We start from the raw sequence: 21622 nt of genomic DNA, 5'->3' as shown, positions 1-21622 counted from the left end.
CCATTGATCATCATGTTTAACTATATCATTAATAGGAATTTTTACACCCATTTCATGCTTTTCTTTAATAGTTTTATTGAAATTTGAAATTAATGGAACATTATTTACAACATTAGAAGAATATTTTAAAAACCTATCTGTTTCCATCTTTAAAAGAGTTAAAATTAGCTCATCTATGCGCCTATTAAATTTACGCTCAAAATATACAGTTTTTAACTGATTATGAAACGATTCACAGTAATTATTTGTATTGGTATCACCATGTGGAAACTGTCTATAGCAGGTAGCCCATAATGCTTTTCTAGCAGAATAATTTTTTACAAAATAATCAACAAAATTTTGGCATTCATTTAATTATTTACTAATGAAAATTGAAACTTTATTATCAAAATCCTCTAGAGACTTTTCATTCATTATATTTAATAATTCATACGACATCTTCATACGGAGACATTTATCATGGACTTTAACAGTCAACTGCCTTTTCCAAGCACGGTATACATGCCATTGACACAATAGATGCTTGATATCGGGACCAAATACAAAATTAAAAGTAAAACCATCATCATCAGTCATGACTGTATGAACTTTCAAATTAGGAATGCGACAATGTAAACTAGAAAACAAAGCCACTAATGTAGGAAAATCTAAACCATTTGTAATAAAATGCGCAACAGGATATCCCTGACCATATTCATCTTGCACATGCAATGAAAGAAGAAAAAAATCATAATGGTTTGTGCCATGGGTAGCATCAATACAAAGGATTTTATGGGAATGTTTCATAAGCATGTCTTTTTGAGCTTCAGTTTGAAAACCTAATGCAAAAGAATTTTCACAATTTGGTAAGCTATCCAAATAAGAAGGTCCAAAGATAGTATCCGACTTTTGTAATTTGAAAATTAAAATGGGATTATATTTTTCATTTTTTAATTTCTCCACAGGACAGAAAACAGACATGGCATCATTAATCGGCTTTATTGTATTATGTAGATGCCTTGAATAAGACTGTATAGTCTTCCGAGAAATAAAAACTTCTTTTGTTGGGCAGAAATTTCTTTTATCCCGACAGCCTGCATCACCACGAATTAAGCTTACTATTTTTGAAACAGGAAATGATAGCAATAAATAAGATTTAATTAAATTACGTGTATTTTCTTTAAGTGGGTGGTATCTTGTATCTTCATACCCAGTATGATGATTGTGAACTGGATAATATGTTACTGTCACTAAATTTTTATGTTCGCACACACAAATTCTAACCGGGCAATTCAAATGGAAAGGTATTACTCCTTTTCTATTTTTACGATTAGCATGTCGTTCTAATCTTGATTGAATCCTTGACAGATATGAAGGATAAAAAAATTGGCAAACATAATAATGAAATGTTTTATCACCCAAAACTTTTTTGCCTGTTGATTTCCGGAAAAAAGTATAAGTAGAAGAACTTTCAGCTTCTAACCAAATCTTAAAATTTTTAAAAGAATCAAAAGAAAATGTTTTGACATTCTGAATTTGATGCACAGCACTATGATATTTATTTAAATGCCATAGATTAGAAAAGACTTGATTGCACTCAGATTGTACACAAAAAAACAGTTCATTTTTCTTGGTAAAATTGCAGGTTTCTTAATGACCTTTAAAAGGTTTTACAGGAATAATGCTACCACATTTTAAACTTTTTGGGGATTTTTCATAATTATTACTGATAAATTGAGAATTATGTACATTTTGATTTATTCCCACATCTGCAATGGGGTTTATTATTGATTCCTTGTGAGAGTTATTATCCAATACAATACAGTCACTTTTAACTGGCAAACATGATACAGTTTGAACTGCAGATTTACAGCGATGCTTAAAATGATAGCTAAAAGAGGATTTAGAAGAATAAGACTTTAAACATAATTTACAAATTCTAGGATATGTATTTTTAACTTTCGAAGGACTTTTAAATTTTTGACAAATATCTGAAACTGAAGATGTTAATTTAATATCTCTACTTGCTTGTAGATCCTTTGCAGGTCCTGCCACCAATTCTGTTAGACATGCATTTGTTTCCAAAACCCTACTGTAATTTTTTCCAGATGGGGATAAGAAAACACGAGTTTTTGATTTGTTGCATTGATTTAAATGGTTTGAAAAAGAAGATTTAGAGGAATAGGACTTCAAACATTTTTCACATAGTTTAGGATAACAGTCTTTGACAGGTTGAGGGCATTTAAATTTCTTCAGGTGATTTGAAAACGAGGACCGCGTAGAATATGTTTTCCCACAATAAACACAGTTTTTAGAATAGGAACAATTTTGAGGGCCTCCACCATGCAATATTTTACAATTCGTTGCCAAAACTGAAAATTTATTTGATGTGGGAATACTACTAAAAACATTTTCACTGAACTGATTGAATGGAATGCATGGGATCACAGGCAGTACAAATTGAGTATTACCTTTAGAAGATGGCAGGGAAGAAATATCTTTCGTCAGCAGAGCAGCTGACTGTTGCACGGGCCTAGGAACTGGCTTGGCAGACTCTTGCTTTGGCCTAGCAGGTTGCACGGGCCTAGGAACTGGCCTGGCAGACTCTTGCTTTGGCCTAGCAGGTTGCACGGGCCTAGGAACTGGCCTGGCAGACTCTTGCTTTGGCCTAGCAGGTTGCACGGGCCTAGGAACTGGCCTGGCAGACTCTTGCTTTGGCCTAGCAGGTTGAACGGGCCTAGAAACTGACGTGGCAGACTCTTGCTTTGGCCTAGCAGGTTGCACGGGCCTAGGAACTGGCCTGGCAGACTCTTGCTTTGGCCTAGCAGGTTGCATAGGCCTAGAAACTGGCTTGGCAGACTCTTGCTTTGGCCTAGCAGGTTGAACGGGCCTAGAAACTGACGTGGCAGACTCTTGCTTTGGCCAAGCAGGAGAAACAAATGCTGCGGGAAAAGATGACAATAGAGGAAACTCTGAATCATCAAATGAAAAACCAGAGTTGGAAGACTGAGTCTTTACAATCTGCGAAAATAAAACAAAAACCAATTATAAATTATCGACTTCAGGCTTGCATAAATTTTTAAACTCATTGTGAAAAAAAAAAAAAAAAAAAAAACAATGTATTCATACATACCTTTTTAGATGCTGTATCTGCTGAAATGCATCCTATTAAGGATTCAAGAAAACAACTTGCAAGCAGCTTATTACCCCATCCGTTTAAATGCAAGCCATCTCTTGCAAGATAGTTTTTCCAAGATGGCTGGTAAGAACTGCAAAAGAAATACATTTGAAAATAACATAGTTCTTTTAGTGCAGAGTTTATAGCTCGAATCTTATAGTTTAGTGTCTGTAAATAATACTCCGATTACTTATACTCCTTTCTGTGGAAATCAAAATCTCTTGGAACAATACTCGAGAAAATTATTCTTGCACCTGGGTTATGAAGTAATACCTCAGAGGCCAAAGCTCTATATTTTCTAAGTATTACTTCAATAGTATCCAAAGATGCATTATTTGTGCCAACATGCACTAAGACCCAGTCATAATTTTTGTGTACAGAAATATTGCTAGCTAATCTTTCAATAGTTGCACCAGGATAGGAAACAATGTCCAAATGAAAGTCAAGTGATTCAATAGATACATACTTATGCAAGTATTTGATCATGGAATCGCCAATAAAGAGAGCCCTCATTGTAAAACAGTGAGATAAAATGGAAAAATGGAATTCTTTCAAAAGCTAGTAATAGTAACAAAATTCTGTACAAACTGCCAAAAAAGCACAGAGCAAAACAAAAAACAATTATAAGATTCAATATACAGAAGATGTTCCAAGATTTTTATTAGATACCACAAATAAATTTGAAACTATCAAGTTCAATACACCACTGAATAATTAAAAAATTGAAATAATACACAAATTAAATGTAAAAAACAATCAAACAGTTTCCCAAGTTAGCACTAATCTGGAAATTAAAATCTTTCAGATTATAGATAATAATAAGATTAATTAATCTAAGGAAAAACAAATAGTAAAATTAAATATAAAAGTATATAATATAAAATACAAGCACAAAGAAACTTTTTTGTTTCCTAGCTAACCCTAATTAGTATGTTCAGTGATACTAATTCTAATTAAGGTAAGTAAAGTAAAAAAAAAACTCTAAATAATATGAATAAATAATGAAAGATAAATAAACAATATAGATTAATAAGATATAAAAGAACAAAAAGAATTCTTATCTCCACAAGCAAACAAAAGGTGTAAGAGATTCAATACACACGTCTCACGTACAGCAGAGCAAAAAGAAAAAGGATTAGTCATTAAAAATTGCTAGATAAAGACCGCGCTAAATGACCAGTATGACGTCAACAAAGTGTTACGTCATATCCGATGAACTTTGGTTCACATCCGGTAGAATCAGGGGTATACTTCCGGTGGCAACGACTTACTCCAATCTGTAAAAACCGGATCCATATATCAGGATACTTGGTTCGATTCGACTTCCGCTGACACACATACGTATTAAATCCATTTAAATACAGTTTTTGATTTTATTTATTATAAAGAAGAAATTAAATTTTAAAAATTTGAATGAGTTTTAAATTTTAATTCTATTAGCTTCCTGAATTAGAGCATTATTTTTTAAATGATACAAAATTTAATCGATTAAAACAGTTTTCGAAGTCGAATCAATTATGCTTTTGTTTACATTTTTTTGACTATTTGAGTATTTTTTACTAGCGTCTCAATCGCAACGTAATCCCTATAGGATGGGCGAATCCATCATGAACCGTACTTTTCACAGGTAGGTACGTTTGCCCGAGAGGGGCAGCAGGGATAAACGTTGGCTTTTAAATGTTGAGTTGTAGCTCAACGATTATCCCGGTTCAGTTGAATCGTTTTTCGTGGATCACGAGGGAATACGTTGTCACTACTTTACCATGTGAATGTGGATATAGTTTTCCTCTCTATTAATGTCTATTTTTAAATCACTATTTCTTATCTTTGAAAATGTTTACAAATTTGTTCTTGTGTTGCATTTCATAAACGGATCATATATAATTTTTAGAAATGTATAAAATTACATTGTGAATGAAGAGGTAATGTGATATTTAAGTTTCATAGTATGTAATATGGAAATAAAGCAAATCATTAACCATTTCATTTTCATACTTGTTGATTTTTTTTGTCATTATATTACTCTTGTGCTTTGTAGTTTTAAGTAAATGCATGTTAAATTCTTGTAAAGGTAATAAACTAACAGGAATGAAATAACTTATTGTATTTAAATAACACGTTTTGTGAGTAGAAGACATATAACCAAAACTTAATGATCTAGGTCATCTTTATTTTTAAAAAAATAAGAAACAACTTTTACATAAATTTAGAAAAATAATTTTATAAAATGCTTACTGTAAAAACAACTTTATCACAAAGTTTATTTCCTACTTGGGGATCATAGTGTAATAATAGACATAGCATGTTGAGTAGGTATATATTGTAATATTTATTGTATATCAAGTCAAACCCTTATTCAAGAAACAATTTTCTTAAATGGATTCTGATTTTATTAATGTTTGATTGAGATTTATTTTACTATATTATAAATTTTTACTATCACAAGTTATTTTCCTCTTCTCAATAAATAAAACAAATTGTGTTTTATTACTTAACAGATAAATCTCATTAAATGAGCTGTAAAAATATGAACCTTTTTAAAGCATGAAATAAAACTATTTTCAATTCATGTTTTATTGATAATTTAAGTTCTTTTGTAATTATTGATTTTTTTTAAACATAGGACTATTTAAATTCAATTTTCTTATGATAAGTATAAGATTATATTCAATTACATAAAAGTATTAAAATGTAACTCCCTGCGAATGTTTCGGAGGATATAAGTTTTTTTTTAATACTGGTTTTCTTTAAATTAGGGTTTGTTTTTCTAGTTATTAAGAAATCAATGTTATATAGAGTTTCATGTTCATACTTGCAGCTTCCTCAGTATATTTCAAAATATAAATATTCTTGAAAGATTAATATAATGGTCTTTTAAAAGATGTTCAGAATATTCACAATATTGCAGCCTGTTACTGACATTCTGAATATAGGAAATGAATAAATCTCTTATTTTTAAAAAATGAAACTACTAAATTTTCCAGTTAATAACTGAAAAAGAAGTGATATTGAACTAATATATTATACAAATATAGAAAGCCTGAATGTTCAGCATGTCACATGTTCTATTTCTAGTAGCACCAATATGTTTCCATGTGAAAACTTTTTTAAAGAGGGTTAGTGGAATTTGGCATCATTCTATTTAGTTGTAGATGCCTCCAAATGGGGAAAGTTATTTTATGGTCACCCTGTAGTTTAATTACACAAATTTTTTGAAATATGGCAAAATGAAGTTTTAAAAAAAGTAAAAATTGGAGCAAAATAATTATAGTTAGGAAAGAATTAATTTTACCTGCTAAATCATGCAGCAGTTATTTTTTTCATGTTTAGGAGTATGGAATATAATATCCTGAAAATTCTACAATTAAATAACAAGCTAATTTTGAATTAAGCAATAACACTTGGAAAAATAGAAATATAGTCAAATATCAAATTCTTATTGGTTTAACAGTATAATATAAACAAATTAACATATGAAATAAAAACTAAAGAAAATAAATAATATATAGCACTGTATTAAAAAAAAATTTTGACTCAACTTTAATAAGTTTATGTCATAACTAGGCAGTTTTTAGAGTGATGAAAAATATAACGTATCGATTGTTAGCTTTATACAGCTATAAAATGTAAATAAATGTGTTCATGGTAATTTTTTTCAGATTGTTGTTCTGTGACATAAAATCATATTTACAGTGTTTGGGAATAAAGTAATCGTGTTATTTTCCTTTTGTGAATAATTGCAATACTTATTAATTTATTTGAAAAATCTTGGTTGGTTTCATTATAAGAGTCATAAAAAGAAATAGTTATAATATATGTAATCCTTATCATGAGAAAGGTTTTATTTGATTTGTCAAAATTTTTCTCATCTAAATCTTAATGCTTATCTTATTAAAATGATAGTGCAAGTTTACACATTACTAAAGTTTCTACTATTTTAATGACAAAATAAGATTCTCATCTTACTGTTTATCAAATAAAATACAAAGATATCCTTACCAAATATGAAATCATGATAAAAAGAATTAAATAATGATTAGCAAGTTCACTTGAATCATAACAAGGAAAACTAAAAGCTAAATTTAGAAGAGCCTACAGAAGCAAACTGTTTTTTGAGATGTAATCTAAATGACATTGCTCACAAATGGTAAAATGTTTAGTATGTAATAAAGTTAAATATAATAAAAACGTAAGACATATTTATTACGAAAACATTGTGTAATGAAACAAACAGAAAATGGATTAATAAAGGACAAGGGAATACTATGCAATATTGAAACATGACATTGTTTTCATATTTGTTATAGTCTGTTCCATCATTCTGTTATGCATTTCATAGTATATATATTCATATTTGTCACTTCAGGTGACCAGTTTGTTCATCAGGAACATTGGTTGTATTTGTTTTTAGATAAATTGTTTAGATATAACTTCATATCAATGAGTCTATCAAATAGTTTAACATTAAAATTGTGATTTTAACTGACTTACTTAAATATTCTTATTTACTCTGTGTATTGTGATCATAAACTTTTCTGATTGAGACTGTTACTTGACATCATGGCGCTGTTGAAAATGTAAATAACCCTTTCATCTATCTTTTAAATTTGAGGTATTGTAACTTCCCTTTTTCTATTTGTTTTATAAATTGCTCAGATATTAAATATAATACTTCTTTACTTGATTTTCAATAATAGGCAAAAACCATGCCATTAATTACATGATGAAAAAATGAAAACGATTTGGATTTCAGGGTAATAATGTAACATTAAATGTAGGGGGGGATATTTTTAAAAAAAGCAAATATTCGTACTACAATTCAATCGATGTAATTAAAAAAATTTCAAACAATGTAAAATTTATGTTTGTGCAGTGATATTTTCAGAAATTATCGTGGAAAAACAGCGAATTTCAGCTTAAAATATTATTTAAAATTTCCAAAAAATCGGTCCAAGGTGCACACATCCACCATTCTACATATGTGTCACATTTGATACATGTAGGTCAAATATTTGGCTTGTAGAGCACCAAAACACACACATTCAACTTTATTATTAGTATATAAATATATTTGTTCCACTTTTTTTATAATTAAATGTTTTGTTATTCGTTCGTTGAAGCAAGTTAGGTATGGGGTGGATTAAAAAATGATTCCATTTTTATCCTTATAATGTATTAAAATAAAATAGTTAAATATAATAATACTAAAAAAATATGCAAGTGATACAATAAATGAGTTTTTTTTTATTGGTTAGATAATGCAGACAAAGATATTTACATAAATACTACAGACAACAACTCTGTGCACGATGACTTGCAATTCTATTATTTGGTTAAATGTTACAAACTGTATTTTGGTTTATATATTATAATTATGCTAAATAAACTAGTGAATCAGTAGAACTTCAGCTCTCAAGAATTGAATAAATTTGATGATAGTTAATAGATATTTTATAAAAACTTTTAATTTAATAAATTTAAATAATATTTTATAAACTTTCTATAGCAAACAACTTTTTTTTTATTATCTTTATTGAATATAGAATAAGAAATGAAATACTTTCTTTACTTAATATACAAATGAATCTAAATTTTTCAAGGCAGATTTTTTAAAAATTTCAAATGCAATTTAGTTTCTCCATTGGTATATTGTATCTAATTATTAAACAATATAGCATTGTAGTTTTATTAGAAACAAAGAATTTTTCAAAAGCATACAATATATTTCATCATTTGAAGAACTTATTGTGCTATTTAACTATAAGAGGCAGAAAAAAAACTTAACACAAATTAAAAAAATATAATGAAAATAGTTATTTCCATTTTTTATTAGTATTTATATAAAAATATGTTCTTTTCTATGAGAAGAAATATTATATTTCTATAATTTTATATTATTTATTTTATTGTTTTACAATAAAAAAATAATAAACACAAAATAAAGTTGGATGGACACTCTAGAAACAAAGTAAACAGAATGAAAGTAATTTGATTAAAACTTGTTTTTAAATATTTACATAACAGCTCATTTTTGTGAGGCAGTTAAGAAAATAATATATTTGTTTTCATTAGGTTTGCTTCAAAATCATTAAGGAAACCAAAATATGAATGATAAGCATAGATAATATACTCTCAATTAGCATTGGAACCATTGTGCCTGCATATTGTGCATTATATATGTAATTTTCATAATTGTGCTATAGGTATAGGAAAAATATTTATTCACTTAAAATATAGAAATGTTACAGTGTTAAAGAATATAGTAAAAATATTTACAGATTGGTTACAGAAGGCTACACTTAGCTGAATGCCTGCTAAAAATGTCTTTGGTAAGTGGTTAGTGATTAAAAAAAATAACTATAATTTGTTATTTATTTTACTGAATTATATAGGCAATTCTCCTAATTTATAAGACTAACAATGAAAAACATTTATACATGAATATTTGACCGAGTTAGTCCAACAAACATTGATATTGCATAATAGGAGATGCTTTGGATGTAGAATATTTTACTATATAACTTTCAAAAATCAAATAATAAAAACAGCAAATTATTTAGCATGTAACTAAATTGAAATACTAATATGAAAAAAAAAATTGTCTATTGAATTGATATATTTGGCTCTAATTTACAATGTAAAATTTTAATAAAAGGAATTAACATTATCGTGAGGGTTTTGCAACGAATAGACACATATTAAATGCACAAACTACATATAAAATGCTAAGCAAAATGTGTAAACTTTATTAAGAATGAGAACAATGCATAATATAAAAAAAAAAATATTACAACTGAAAAACATAGATACCATAATTACAATTTCAGGATCAATAAAGTAAAGAAAGCGACAAGAAGGAAAAATTTACCTAAGTATTTTAAACACTAGTATATCTTCTCACAAATCATGTGATGTGTCACATTTTATCGTCAAAAAACGTTCCAAGATTCAAATTGCCAATACTACAATTGATTTTGAATAATCAATTTTTGAATACTTAGTACATTCTAAAAGAGACACTATGAATCTATGTATGCAATATTTTACTTGGATTTTTTTCTTTTTAAAAAGAATTTATCATTGCATAATTATTTTTAGAAACTATATAACTGCAACTGGCTAATGGAAAATAAATGTAAAACATATGAAGTTCCCAAATAATGTCTTAAATTGTCTTTTTATGATATGAGAACATGATACAGTTTTGGGAATGAAATTTTTATTTCAGAAAAAAATTGGCCAGCTATATCTTTAAATTGGGACTGCAGAAAATGCAAAATATCAGAAAACATTCTAAATCCATTCCAAATTTATTCTGTTTGAGTTTATATTCTGAATTAACAACATTCTAATCATATTATAGAAAATACTTCTACAGAAAGATTATATCAGGAAGCATATTCTATTTAAAGTATATATATTTCAGATGCTTCAATTTGTCAATGCCTTTTGTGACTATCTATGGTTTAAAAAATCCAAATTTTAGTTTATATTACAAAATTGAAATGTTCTCATGTCATATTTTAAATTTAAAAATAGCAGTATACATTTTTTTTTTCTGTTCATGGTAACATATTAAGACAAAAAGAAATGTGAAATTTAGGAATTATAAAAAAATAGACATACACTGTTCTGGGAATGTAAAGGCAAATATAACCATTGGCAGAATATTTTCTTTTCTCGGACTATAAAGATATTATATCCATACAATCATATAATAGGCACATCTTTTTTACTTACTGCAGAAATAGTACATGTTAGATGTAAATAAAAAATATGTTTCCAAATTATTCAGAAATTTTTCTGTAAAGGAATGTTATCATATTACAATTAAATTTTTTTCAAAATCAGTAAATTACCAGTTTTGAAGATGATGTATTAATGGAAACATTCGTCGGGTCAAAAGTACTTTTAAATGATTTCAAGATTCATTAATATCAGGAAATTCAGAACCCTATAAAAACAGAATTAGTAATAATAATAATAAAACAGTAGAAAACAAGTAAAAGCCACCTGAAAATGAATTGTCTGAAATATTGCTTTTGGTAAAATAAATGTTATTTGTATTAAATATCCATTGAATAAGATGAAGGTCACTGAAAAATATGTTTTAAGCTAATATGTCAACACCTTGCTTGGAAAACGCATCCTTCCACTCCAGCGGAAAACTATTCAATTGAAGCGGGATAAGCGTTGAGCTACAACTCAACATTTAAAAGACAACGTTTATCCCTGCTGCCCCTCTCGGTCAACGTCCCTACCTGTCGAAAGTATGGTTTGGGATGGATTCGCCCACCCCATAGGGATAGACGTTGCGATTGAGACGCTAGTGTATTTTTTTGTGGAGGTCGGTCAAAGGAAAACATTTGCAATGGCTCTCAGATTGGTGTTCAATCAGAGGGCTGCCTTTAGTAAATTATGTTGCGATGAATTGATTAATAAATCTCTTTCGCCGCAGAAAGTAAATGTGCCTAGCATATTATGGATGTCAACAAAAAGAGAAGGTGAAAAATAATTTATTGATTATTACACATATTTTTACAAAATTTCAAAGATGATATGTTTCACATCAGTAAATATTTAATAAATTATAAATACAGGTAAAATATTTATTATCTTTTCGCATAATGATATTATTGCTTAAAACTAGAAAAACATTCTGTAAGATTTATGTTAAAAATGATGAATTTAGGAAGACATTCATGAAAGAAATATGCGCAAGAAAATATTTATTTTCTTGCACATATTGCAATATTAAATTAAGAGAGAGAGAGAGAGAGAAAGACTAACTATTTATATAATAACAATTCAAATTTTCTTAGCGAAATATGTTCTCTTCATAATCAAAGTTTTGCTTTAAATTTAGAAAGATTTGACATTTATAAAATTGTTTCTATTCTAAAATTCAGGTGTTTTGGATTTACTGCCATGTTAAATATATAAATGAAATTATTTATTAGTGTCTTTAGTTGGATTTTTTTTAAACTTTATTTCTACTGTTTTTAGAGAATTGGAACCAATGATTTGATTTCATATTTAATATCTCTGCCACAGCCATAGAACAAAATTTAGTAGCCAAAACAAAAAGAGAGGGGAAAAAAAAGGGGAACAGTTTTGATATACATTCATTTTTGTCAAAAAAAAAACATTTATTGCCAAATTGTAGTGAAATGGCCGAATGTGGCGTGAGCAGCAGCAATAAAGCCACTGAAAAATTGCTAAAGTCGCAAGACGTCAGATGACTGTATATCAAAACTTAGCCCCCCCCCAAAAAAAACACTTTTAGATTATCCTTTTTATTTATCACAAATATCTTTTTAAATCTCACAAATTTTATCATATAGCAATGTAAAAATCTTAGTAATGACCAAGACAAATTCAGTGTAAAATTATGAGTCAAGTTTCAAAATAAATATTTTGTTATAAGGAAATTATCTGAACATCATGACTCACACAATTTATTACTGATTTTATTTTTATTAAAGCCTTCACAAAAAATAATATTGACAATGAATTGTCAAAGAAACTTGTAAATTTCAGAAAAATTATTCATGTCGAAAGTCTATGCTGGTATTTGAAAATCATGGTTCAGTAAGATATATTAAGTAGTGGAACCTCACTTAATAAGCTTAATTCAGTCTCAGATGAGACTCGTAATGTAAAACACACATTAAGTGGAACAATTTTTCCGTAAGAATCCATGAATAATAAAACAATGCTTTCTATTCTGAAAATAATAATGATAATAATAATAATGTCAAACAAATTTATAATAATAAATTATTTATAAATTTATTATTCTTGGTTTTTTTTACAAGAAAATTTTCTAAAGATATTTAGAAAATTTTCTTAATTTCAATTAGCTACATTTCAAAATTTGGCAAAAGTGAGACACAACATTGTTGTTAAATGAAGTTATAGGGTGCATAGGTGTACTTCTCAATACACAATCAATTCTCATGGATGAAATAAGAAGGAAAATTCTCATGTTTTCAGCATCTTCCTTATTTCACTGAAATTTTGTTATTCTATTGTATTTTACAATTGTTTTCTTTAGTGACCAAATTGCAGCTTTTATTGAGATGCACAACTTTTTGCAACTTTTTACTGTGACTTAGAATATAGCCCCTTGGTAGTTCTAATTATGTTCTTCCATTAACTCATTAATATTTTTTTCCACCTTTCTAAGAGCAAAAGAGAGCACCTCTACCTTTATAATTTTGATTAAGGACAAAATTATTGATTTAGGCTCCACAAGCAATTGTTCAAATCCCCTTGGAGAACAATACTATCCAGGAAAAATTTCCTTTATATAGATATAAGAGATTTCTTTAAAAGAAAACTCAATATAGACTGATATAGATCAATCCAGCATGTGTCATCAAGATGTCTTCTCACTGCAGTTACTGCAAAACATTGCTCATCAAGTGAATGACTTTTTTATATTTTGATTTGCTCATTATGTGAATAATTCTTTATGCAAAGTACTTGTTAAGCATGGTTTGATCATATCTATTAACAAAACTAACAATTGCTTCAAATTTATTACATTATTAATTTTAAAATTTGTGAATTTCTTGGTAATTATATAAGTGAAATAAAACTTGTGTTTCTAAACAAGCTGAATCCCAAATTGATGAGAAGTTATTTCTTCTGAAAAAATTTACTTTTAGTTTTTATCTTTTATGAAATCTCTTGATAATAATTTTGATTTTTATAACTAAAAAATATTTCTATTAAAAAAAGAATAGATGTCAAATTTATTCATGCATCAAATAGTTTCAAGCAGTTAGCTAATTTTTTAATCTGTGTCAATATTAATTTGAAATGGAATAAAAATAATGCCATATATATTGATTAAATTTATTTGGGAGAACTTATACAGCTTACATTATTTTATTCTACCATTTTTATAAATCATTTTTACGCCTCTTAGAAAATTTACTTAATCACCCAATAATCTTTCCCATCAACAAAGGAAAAAAAAAATAGTATTTATAAGTGTTTGCTAAGGGAAACATTTACTTATCTTAATGTATCTTAATATAAAATATGTCATTTCTTGATACAGACCAATAATAAATTAAAAATCATTAACATTCTCAAAAATTTTTGTTACTGAAAACTCCAACCTGAATTCAGATAAAATGTTCAGGATTTTATATATATATATATATATATATATATATAATGATTAAATTTTTCAAAATTTTCAGATATAATACTATACAATCAAGAACTAAAGAATAAATGAAAGGACTTTGTTAATCTGACAGAATTTAAAAATAAATATGTATAAAATGATTATATGATAAATGTATATAGGATAATGACATATTAGATTATGCTTGCAAAAATTAAAGAACATTTGAAATGATTTTGCAGGCATTTGATTCATAAAGGAATTGAATATGATATTTATGAATGTAAAGCATATTATTTATAAAATCAATAAACTAATGTGTAGGTTACATTTTTTTTTATTTCTGAAATATATATCCATTGTTGCATAGGTTGAAAAAGTTTTATTTTTTGAAATTTATTTATGATAGAAAATTTTTTCTTTCTTTTTTTGGTGTATTTTTCTGAGACCAAGTTCAATGTTGCTACTAATGAAGATTTTTATATATATATATATATATATATATATATATATATATATATATATATATATATATATATATATATATATATATATATATATATAATGCACTTTTGAAATCTTAGGTTTATTATATTTGTGCTATTATTGAGGAAAATTTGGCATCATAAATTAATTAATATTGATTAACACTACTATGAAAACACATTTTTCATATTACATTTTTCACATATCAGTAGCCCTTGTATACATATAAAATTGATTTTTTCTGCCTTTCTTGCTCCCCTTTACTTTAAATGAAACATCAGTAATCAATAAAATATATTCTTCTAAATCATGTTATGATAACATCACTTTTAAAACAGCACAGCAGGATCCTGAAATAAAAATAACCAAACTTTAATTCTGTATTTTATCAACTTTTTTTTTTCAATTTATACTTCTTGCATGTCTCTTAGTGATTTGAAAAAAAAAATTATATTCATAAATCACAATTATTAAAACTTACTCACTTTGTTTCTGAAAACATGACTAAACTTTCTGTGTAATATTAATATTTTAAAGATATATCACCAAAATTATATTATATATTTACAAGCCTAGAGAATAAGCCATTATTATACCTTTTAATTTCAGCTACCATTTTTTGTGCCATTTTGTAACACAGAGTTCCCGAATATTTTAAAATTTTATACTATATAAATAAAAATATGTGCACCATAATAAATGCAATTTTCATTTAAATATCAACACATCCTAAAGTATTTATAATTTCAAAAATAAAAGTTTTAAAACGTATTATTCAGTAATATTAATAAATGGAACTGTCACATCTAAATATGCTGTATAGTTTATTAAGCACCAGGCATTAACACATTGTAGCATATAAGTTGCTGAACTGTTATGAATGAGAAAGACAAATGAACAAGATAATTTATTATTAGTTTTAAATTTAGTTTAAGGTTTTGACTGTATAAATAAATCATTATTTACTAAATAAGGCTTAATTTATTAATAACACACAGATGCATAATAATAAAAAGTACAATTTATTATTGATTATGATTAATGCAGTGGATGAGCATATTTCATTGTAATCAATCTCGCATTCTCTATTTCAAGTGTATGTTGGATTTAAGCTACAACTGTGTCCTAAATGTAATTAATAGCATATCAGATAATCTTGTTCCATGAAGAAATGATACAATAAAAGACATTCAAATATTAATCATTTTTTTCAGAAATATACTTTTATTTTTTTTTCTTCTTTTGAACCAAAATTTGCATTATTTCTGATTTGAACTCATTTATTAGATTTCTGGAACTGAAATATTATCTGATACAGTACCAAAACAGAAAATGAGTGCCTTAACCAACTTACAATTTCTTTTTTTTAGAGTAACTATTTATTTTATAGTTATAATTAGCATATGGTCATTGCCATAAGAACATTTGAAGGGATAGGAAACCACAAATGGATGTATATATTTATATATATGTATGTAATGATATATCTTAATTTAAATTCTAATTAATTGCCAAATTTTTATCTTAAATTAGCCCATGTTACTTTATTTCAAAATTTTTATCTCATTTCCGGATCTAGTTTCTATTTTTTTTTTATTTAATTATTTCTAACATGTGCTTTAAAAAATTGTTGACTCTTTGTTCAAATCTTAATTTTTTGTGATAATTATGCAACCAAAATTAATATATTGTGCTATTATTAATGCCTGTACCATAGTTTGAGAAGCCATGGGATAATATTTATATTCATTTACTAAAATCAATTTCAAATTAAAAATTTTTGCACTTTATACAGTGTCAAAATAATTAAAGCAATAATGAAATTTTAATTATAGGCAGAAGAAAACTTGACATGCATTTAATTAAACAGTCAGAAATTTAATTAATTTACCTGTGTTCACAGGTGTTTTTGTGCAATTAACAATAACAAAGAATGGAGAAACAAATACTGAGCATTACAAAAAATTTTGATTAATATGCTGCCTACTTTTGATACTATAATTCTTATTATGTTCTCCTCAGTTCATATGTTATGGCTTACCCATTTTAATTTAAGGCAAGTTCAAGGACAAAAGTTGAATCCCCATTTCGAAACTGCACTTTGTGTGATGAGATTTTTAATTTATTTCCTATTTTTTAATTTAGGTATAGTTGATTAATATAGATATCATGTGATAATTTTCAATTTCTTCATTATTATGTAAAGCATAAATAATAAAATATGATATTAGTATGAAAAAGTAATCTATGATTAGGCATATTACTATGACTTTTTTTTACTTAATTGATCTCACTTTGATTAAGAAAATGCAATTCTGTTATATACTATTGCATTTACACTATTATGTATACATTTATACTATTTATATATAATTATATTGTATTCAATTAAGACTATTTCTATTCATTACTAATTATTATTTAACTATTTCTATTTCTAAAACTATTTCATTACAAATTTCTTCAAAATTTATTTAACACTTGTCGCCTTTGGTAATGAACTGTTGCCAGAGATATTAGTTATAATTAATTTCATTTAAATCCTTTAGTTATATATGCATGATTCCTTTAAGTTGCCAGACATTAAAGCTGTATTATTTTAGTTTGTCTTACATAAGTTCTGTGCATTGTGTATATAAACTTTTCTAAAGGGGGCCAGTCCCATGACATCATAGCTCTATTAAAATCATAAATGTATGATTCATCTATCTTATAAATTTTATAGTATTATAACTTCACTTTTTTATTTGTCTTGTAAGCTTACATTATATATAGATATTTAATAAAAAGAATACTTTTTCTATAGCTTTCAACAGTGGAAGAAAAACATGAGATTAAATATTTGATGAAACAGTGAAAGAGGTTTGAATTTCGGGGCTATAATGCAATTGATTGTTGGAAATTAGGTAAAAAAAACTAATTTTATAAAATTGGCAAAATTCAGGAAGAATTTGCTTAATTATTAAATTGGAATCATTAAAGATGATTTTAAAAAGCTTTTAAACAGTGGAAATTTATTTTTGTACAATAATATTTTCAAAAGTTATTGCAGAAAATGCTAAAATCCAGCTTAATTTTTAATTAATTTAAATTATGATTGAAATTTAGAAAAAAAATAGCTCTGATGATGTACACATTTCCACTCCCCCATATATATATATATATATATATATATATATATATATATATATATATATATATATATATATATATATATATATATATATATATATATATATATATATATATATAGTAACTGTAGGTCAGATGATCTGGCCAGTACAGCATTACACATACACACAAACATACTCATATTCATCTTTATTATTAGTAGAAATTTTTGACTACATAGAAATATTGATTGTTTTTAATATTTTTTATTATTAAAAATAAGATTAACATATGTGAGTGTTTGAATCATAATTTATATTTTTATGTAAACTATGTGCAAATTATCTAGTTAGGAAATAGTAGTTCATTTTTGAAATTGATAAAAATACTTTTTAATTATAGCTACACATAGACCGAATCTCTTGGAAAAGTATCTTTTGGTATGGATGAAGAAATATCCTTCTGTAGCTGAAGTTCCCAAATATGTAACGTAAGTTTCTTCATTTAAATGATTTTTTAAGAATATGTGTGCTTATATAAATAATTTTCTTATGTCATTCAGGGACATATTTTGATTTTTGATTTTAAGTGCCTTTGATATTGAAGTGAGATGAAGTAGATAATTAAATAAAATGATATTAAATATTTGTCAATAAAAAATTTCAAATTTAAATCAATAATTTATCGTAATTAACAATTAATTAGTAATTTAATTTTTTTTTCATATTTCAGCTGAAAACACAAGATTTATTTTATACTTTTTCTACTTATTTTAAATTCTTATAAACAAGTTCACTTTTCTAGTAGATGATAAACATTTCATATTCATGTCTGGTTGAAATGGAGAAAATTTTGGTGCATTGGAATGTGCTGGATGTTCAGTCAGTGTTACAATATTTTAAAATTATTTAGAGAATCTGCAAGTTTTAAAGACTGTGTACATGTATAAAATATTAGTATACTGAGAAATATATTCTACATATAAGAAAAATTGTACATCATACATGTGATTATTATATGAAATTGTACATGTAAGAAATATATTCTGTTTAGAATCTATATTATTTATACTATAACTAAGTTTTATTTAGGCTGTAAAGATACTCATAAATGTATTTCATTCTATTGTAGAATTTGAATGATTTGAAAGTGACATTATTTAGCATAATTTTTTTATATAAAAAAAGAAATAAACTTTTAAAGTGATTTCCATTTTTATTATGAAAAATATAGTTAAGATATTTTAGATCTAAGTAGAGCAGTTTGCATCAGTAAAAGATTTTATTCTGAATAAAAGTATTTAATTGATTAACTGATTTATTGCTTGTTCATTATTTCAAAATTGATTGAAGTTTAAAACTGAAATAATCATCTGAGGTAGTTATCTTATAATCATTAGGATGAATGATTTTAAATAAGCATTTAAGATTTTGAAAACCATCTGAATTTACTGCAATTTTAGATTAGCATAAATAATTAAATTTAAATATGTGTGTGTGTGATTCAAACTGTTTTGCATTAGTCAGTAGATATTAAATTATATGTAATGATAAATAAAAAAAAAGAATACTGCGCATAAATTCATTTTGATGAAAATGGGTATATACTGTATTCATTTGTAAAAGTAAAACATGCCATTTTTTTCAATAATAAGCAGATGTAGGGCTATTAAAATAGTAGTTTTAGTTTATCAAAATGTGATAGTTTTAATGTCTATCACATTTTGATCCATAAAAATACATTTCTAGGGGAATTATAAGCTTCAGATAATGAATAATAGTCGTAATAAAAATTAGAAATAAAAAAACACAATCAGTATTCCTAGGCAACTAGCTTGATCCCAAAGTAAAAACGTATATGCATATCTATTTAAAAGAAAAATGCAAGAGTTTGTTCAAAATGAGTGGTAATTTTTTAAGAATTACTTCCTTTAATGGAATTTTTTTTTTACAAATTTTTAAGGAATTTAGATTTAATTTTTAGTGTTATGTGTTACTATTGTTTCATTATTTATAAATGATTGTTGACCTATGTTTTCCCTCAGAATAATTAAAATGTTTTTTCTAAATAATAAGTAGTAAGCATATATTTAAGTGTTTATTAATTATTATTTTTTTATTACAGACCAGATCTAATGGAAAAGGTTAGAAATAAATCCCGCATAAAGCTTAATATCATATTTTGCTTCATCACTGCATTTGTTTGCATCATTATGGTTTATCGTGGAAAGAAAGCTGCTGAACGTGGTGAAAGTTTAAGAAAGATGAATATCCAGTGGCATGAAGAACAAAATGCTAAAAAATGAATTTCTTTTTATGCATTTTAAAAGACATACTAATTTGTTGATTTTATAGATTTAATGTTGTTCCAGATTATTTCGTTTAACTTGTAATTAAAGATTGTTGATCAGATTTTGATGCAAATAAATAAACAAAAGTGTTGTACGAAAAGGATTTTTTTTTATCCTACATAAATTTTTTTTAATATCAATTATTTTGTACTCTCTTGTAGTAAATTATATAATAAAAAGCAAATTATTTGTTTTTTTTTCAATATATTATTATAAAATCTAGTGCATAATTTTTGAAAAACCTGTTTATGTTCGCATTTAATTTGAAGACAACATAAATAACATTGATGATTCGTCTATTTAGTTTAGAGATAAAAAGTAATTGTGACATATCAAGATTTCTCAATTATATATTGTTTTAAATAAGAAAATTTAGATTTTAAGGTTTATATATTCATAGTGCACATAAGTTGTGTTCATTTTGTGTAATTATGATCCAGATTTATTTTACATTTTAAAAAGAATACTAATTGAAATCTTTCTGACATATTGAAATAAACAAGTTCATATATTTAATAATTTATATAAAATCTAAAAAGAATTTTGAATTACGAGTAAACTTATGCAAAACTTTCATATATTCAACTCCTGCCCCCCTAATAAAGCCTGATTAAATATTTTGATGGGGGATTGATTAAATACCCTACACAAATTAATAAAGGAAGTTTATTGATGTGAATAAACTTACTAATTACAATATAATTCTTTTTACAATATTTTAAATCTGAATTCAATCATTTATAATGGATATAAAAATATTGTTGGACTAGCCTTTTTTTTGCGACCAATATTGCTAAGAATATTTGTTGTGTTTAATTTTAGATAAACCCCTTATACATAACTGATATTCATAATTCATTCAACAAAGTATTTTTAAGGAACAAATTGTGATGGACATTAAAATAGTGCTTTTTATTAGTACTCTCTAATAGGTTTGTCTTGTAATGTCATTAAAAATGGAACTGCTTGGTTAATCAAACTTCTGATTGGATATTGTCTTCATGGTATTTCACTTTTTTGTAGTTATTATAAATTCAATAGATAATAAATCAAACTTTTCTTTTCAAACATGGCAGAAAAGAATCAATGAAAATGGTTTATATTTCATTGTAACAATAGTTTGGAAATTAAAAAAAAAAAACATGAACATTCAGTAAAACATTGAAAATTAATATTTTAGATAATTATTTGAAATAGCATAAAAATCCTTTTTTCAATAATATATTCTTAAATTATTGTGGGAAATGTGAAATTCTCATTTAATTTTAAATTTCCAAAAGAAAGAAAAGTGTTTTGACATGCTTATTTCCATTTCCTAAAGTAGCACATATTTATTTTCATTTATTATTAGTAAAGATTTAATGACTCTTCAAAA

General features: G+C 26.1%; 2 protein-coding genes across 2 annotated transcripts; one reads left to right on the top strand and one right to left on the bottom strand.

Moving 5' to 3' along the window:
* Nucleotides 1-1624: 1624 nt before the first annotated feature.
* Nucleotides 1625-3811, bottom strand: LOC129954278 (nascent polypeptide-associated complex subunit alpha, muscle-specific form-like). The gene is made up of 2 exons (XM_056077842.1): nt 3113-3811; nt 1625-3000 (listed from the first exon to the last, which is right to left on the bottom strand). The coding sequence occupies exons 1-2, from the start codon at nt 3263-3265 to the stop codon at nt 1630-1632; spliced, it is 1524 nt and encodes a 507-aa protein (XP_055933817.1). The 5' UTR covers nt 3266-3811; the 3' UTR covers nt 1625-1629.
* A 7673-nt stretch (nt 3812-11484) lies between these two features.
* On the top strand, nt 11485-20450 carry LOC129958710 (UPF0389 protein CG9231-like). Its single transcript, XM_056071732.1, has 3 exons — nt 11485-11661; nt 18300-18387; nt 20022-20450. Exons 1-3 carry the CDS (start codon nt 11529-11531, stop codon nt 20200-20202), a joined length of 402 nt encoding a protein of 133 aa, XP_055927707.1. The 5' UTR covers nt 11485-11528; the 3' UTR covers nt 20203-20450.
* Nucleotides 20451-21622: the final 1172 nt, after the last annotated feature.

Source organism: Argiope bruennichi, chromosome 1 (genome assembly GCF_947563725.1).
Source record: "Argiope bruennichi chromosome 1, qqArgBrue1.1, whole genome shotgun sequence".
In the NCBI taxonomy this organism is placed as follows: Eukaryota; Metazoa; Arthropoda; class Arachnida; order Araneae; family Araneidae; genus Argiope; species Argiope bruennichi.
Note: the sequence above shows the minus strand (reverse complement) of the source record. Positions and strands in the feature narration are given on the sequence as shown.

What these genes read in the sequence shown, in the direction of transcription:
- LOC129954278 (XM_056077842.1), bottom strand. Translation starts at nt 3,265, where the DNA reads ATGTATTTCTTTTGCAGTTCTTACCAGCCATCTTGGAAAAACTATCTT. An exon ending in CAGATACAGCATCTAAAAAG is followed by an intron (nt 3,001 to 3,112) that starts GTATGTATGAAT and finishes TTATTTTCGCAG; the next exon opens with ATTGTAAAGACTCAGTCTTC.
- LOC129958710 (XM_056071732.1), top strand. Translation starts at nt 11,529, where the DNA reads ATGGCTCTCAGATTGGTGTTCAATCAGAGGGCTGCCTTTAGTAAATTA. An exon ending in GATGTCAACAAAAAGAGAAG is followed by an intron (nt 11,662 to 18,299) that starts GTGAAAAATAAT and finishes TTTTAATTATAG; the next exon opens with CTACACATAGACCGAATCTC. An exon ending in GAAGTTCCCAAATATGTAAC is followed by an intron (nt 18,388 to 20,021) that starts GTAAGTTTCTTC and finishes TTTTTATTACAG; the next exon opens with ACCAGATCTAATGGAAAAGG.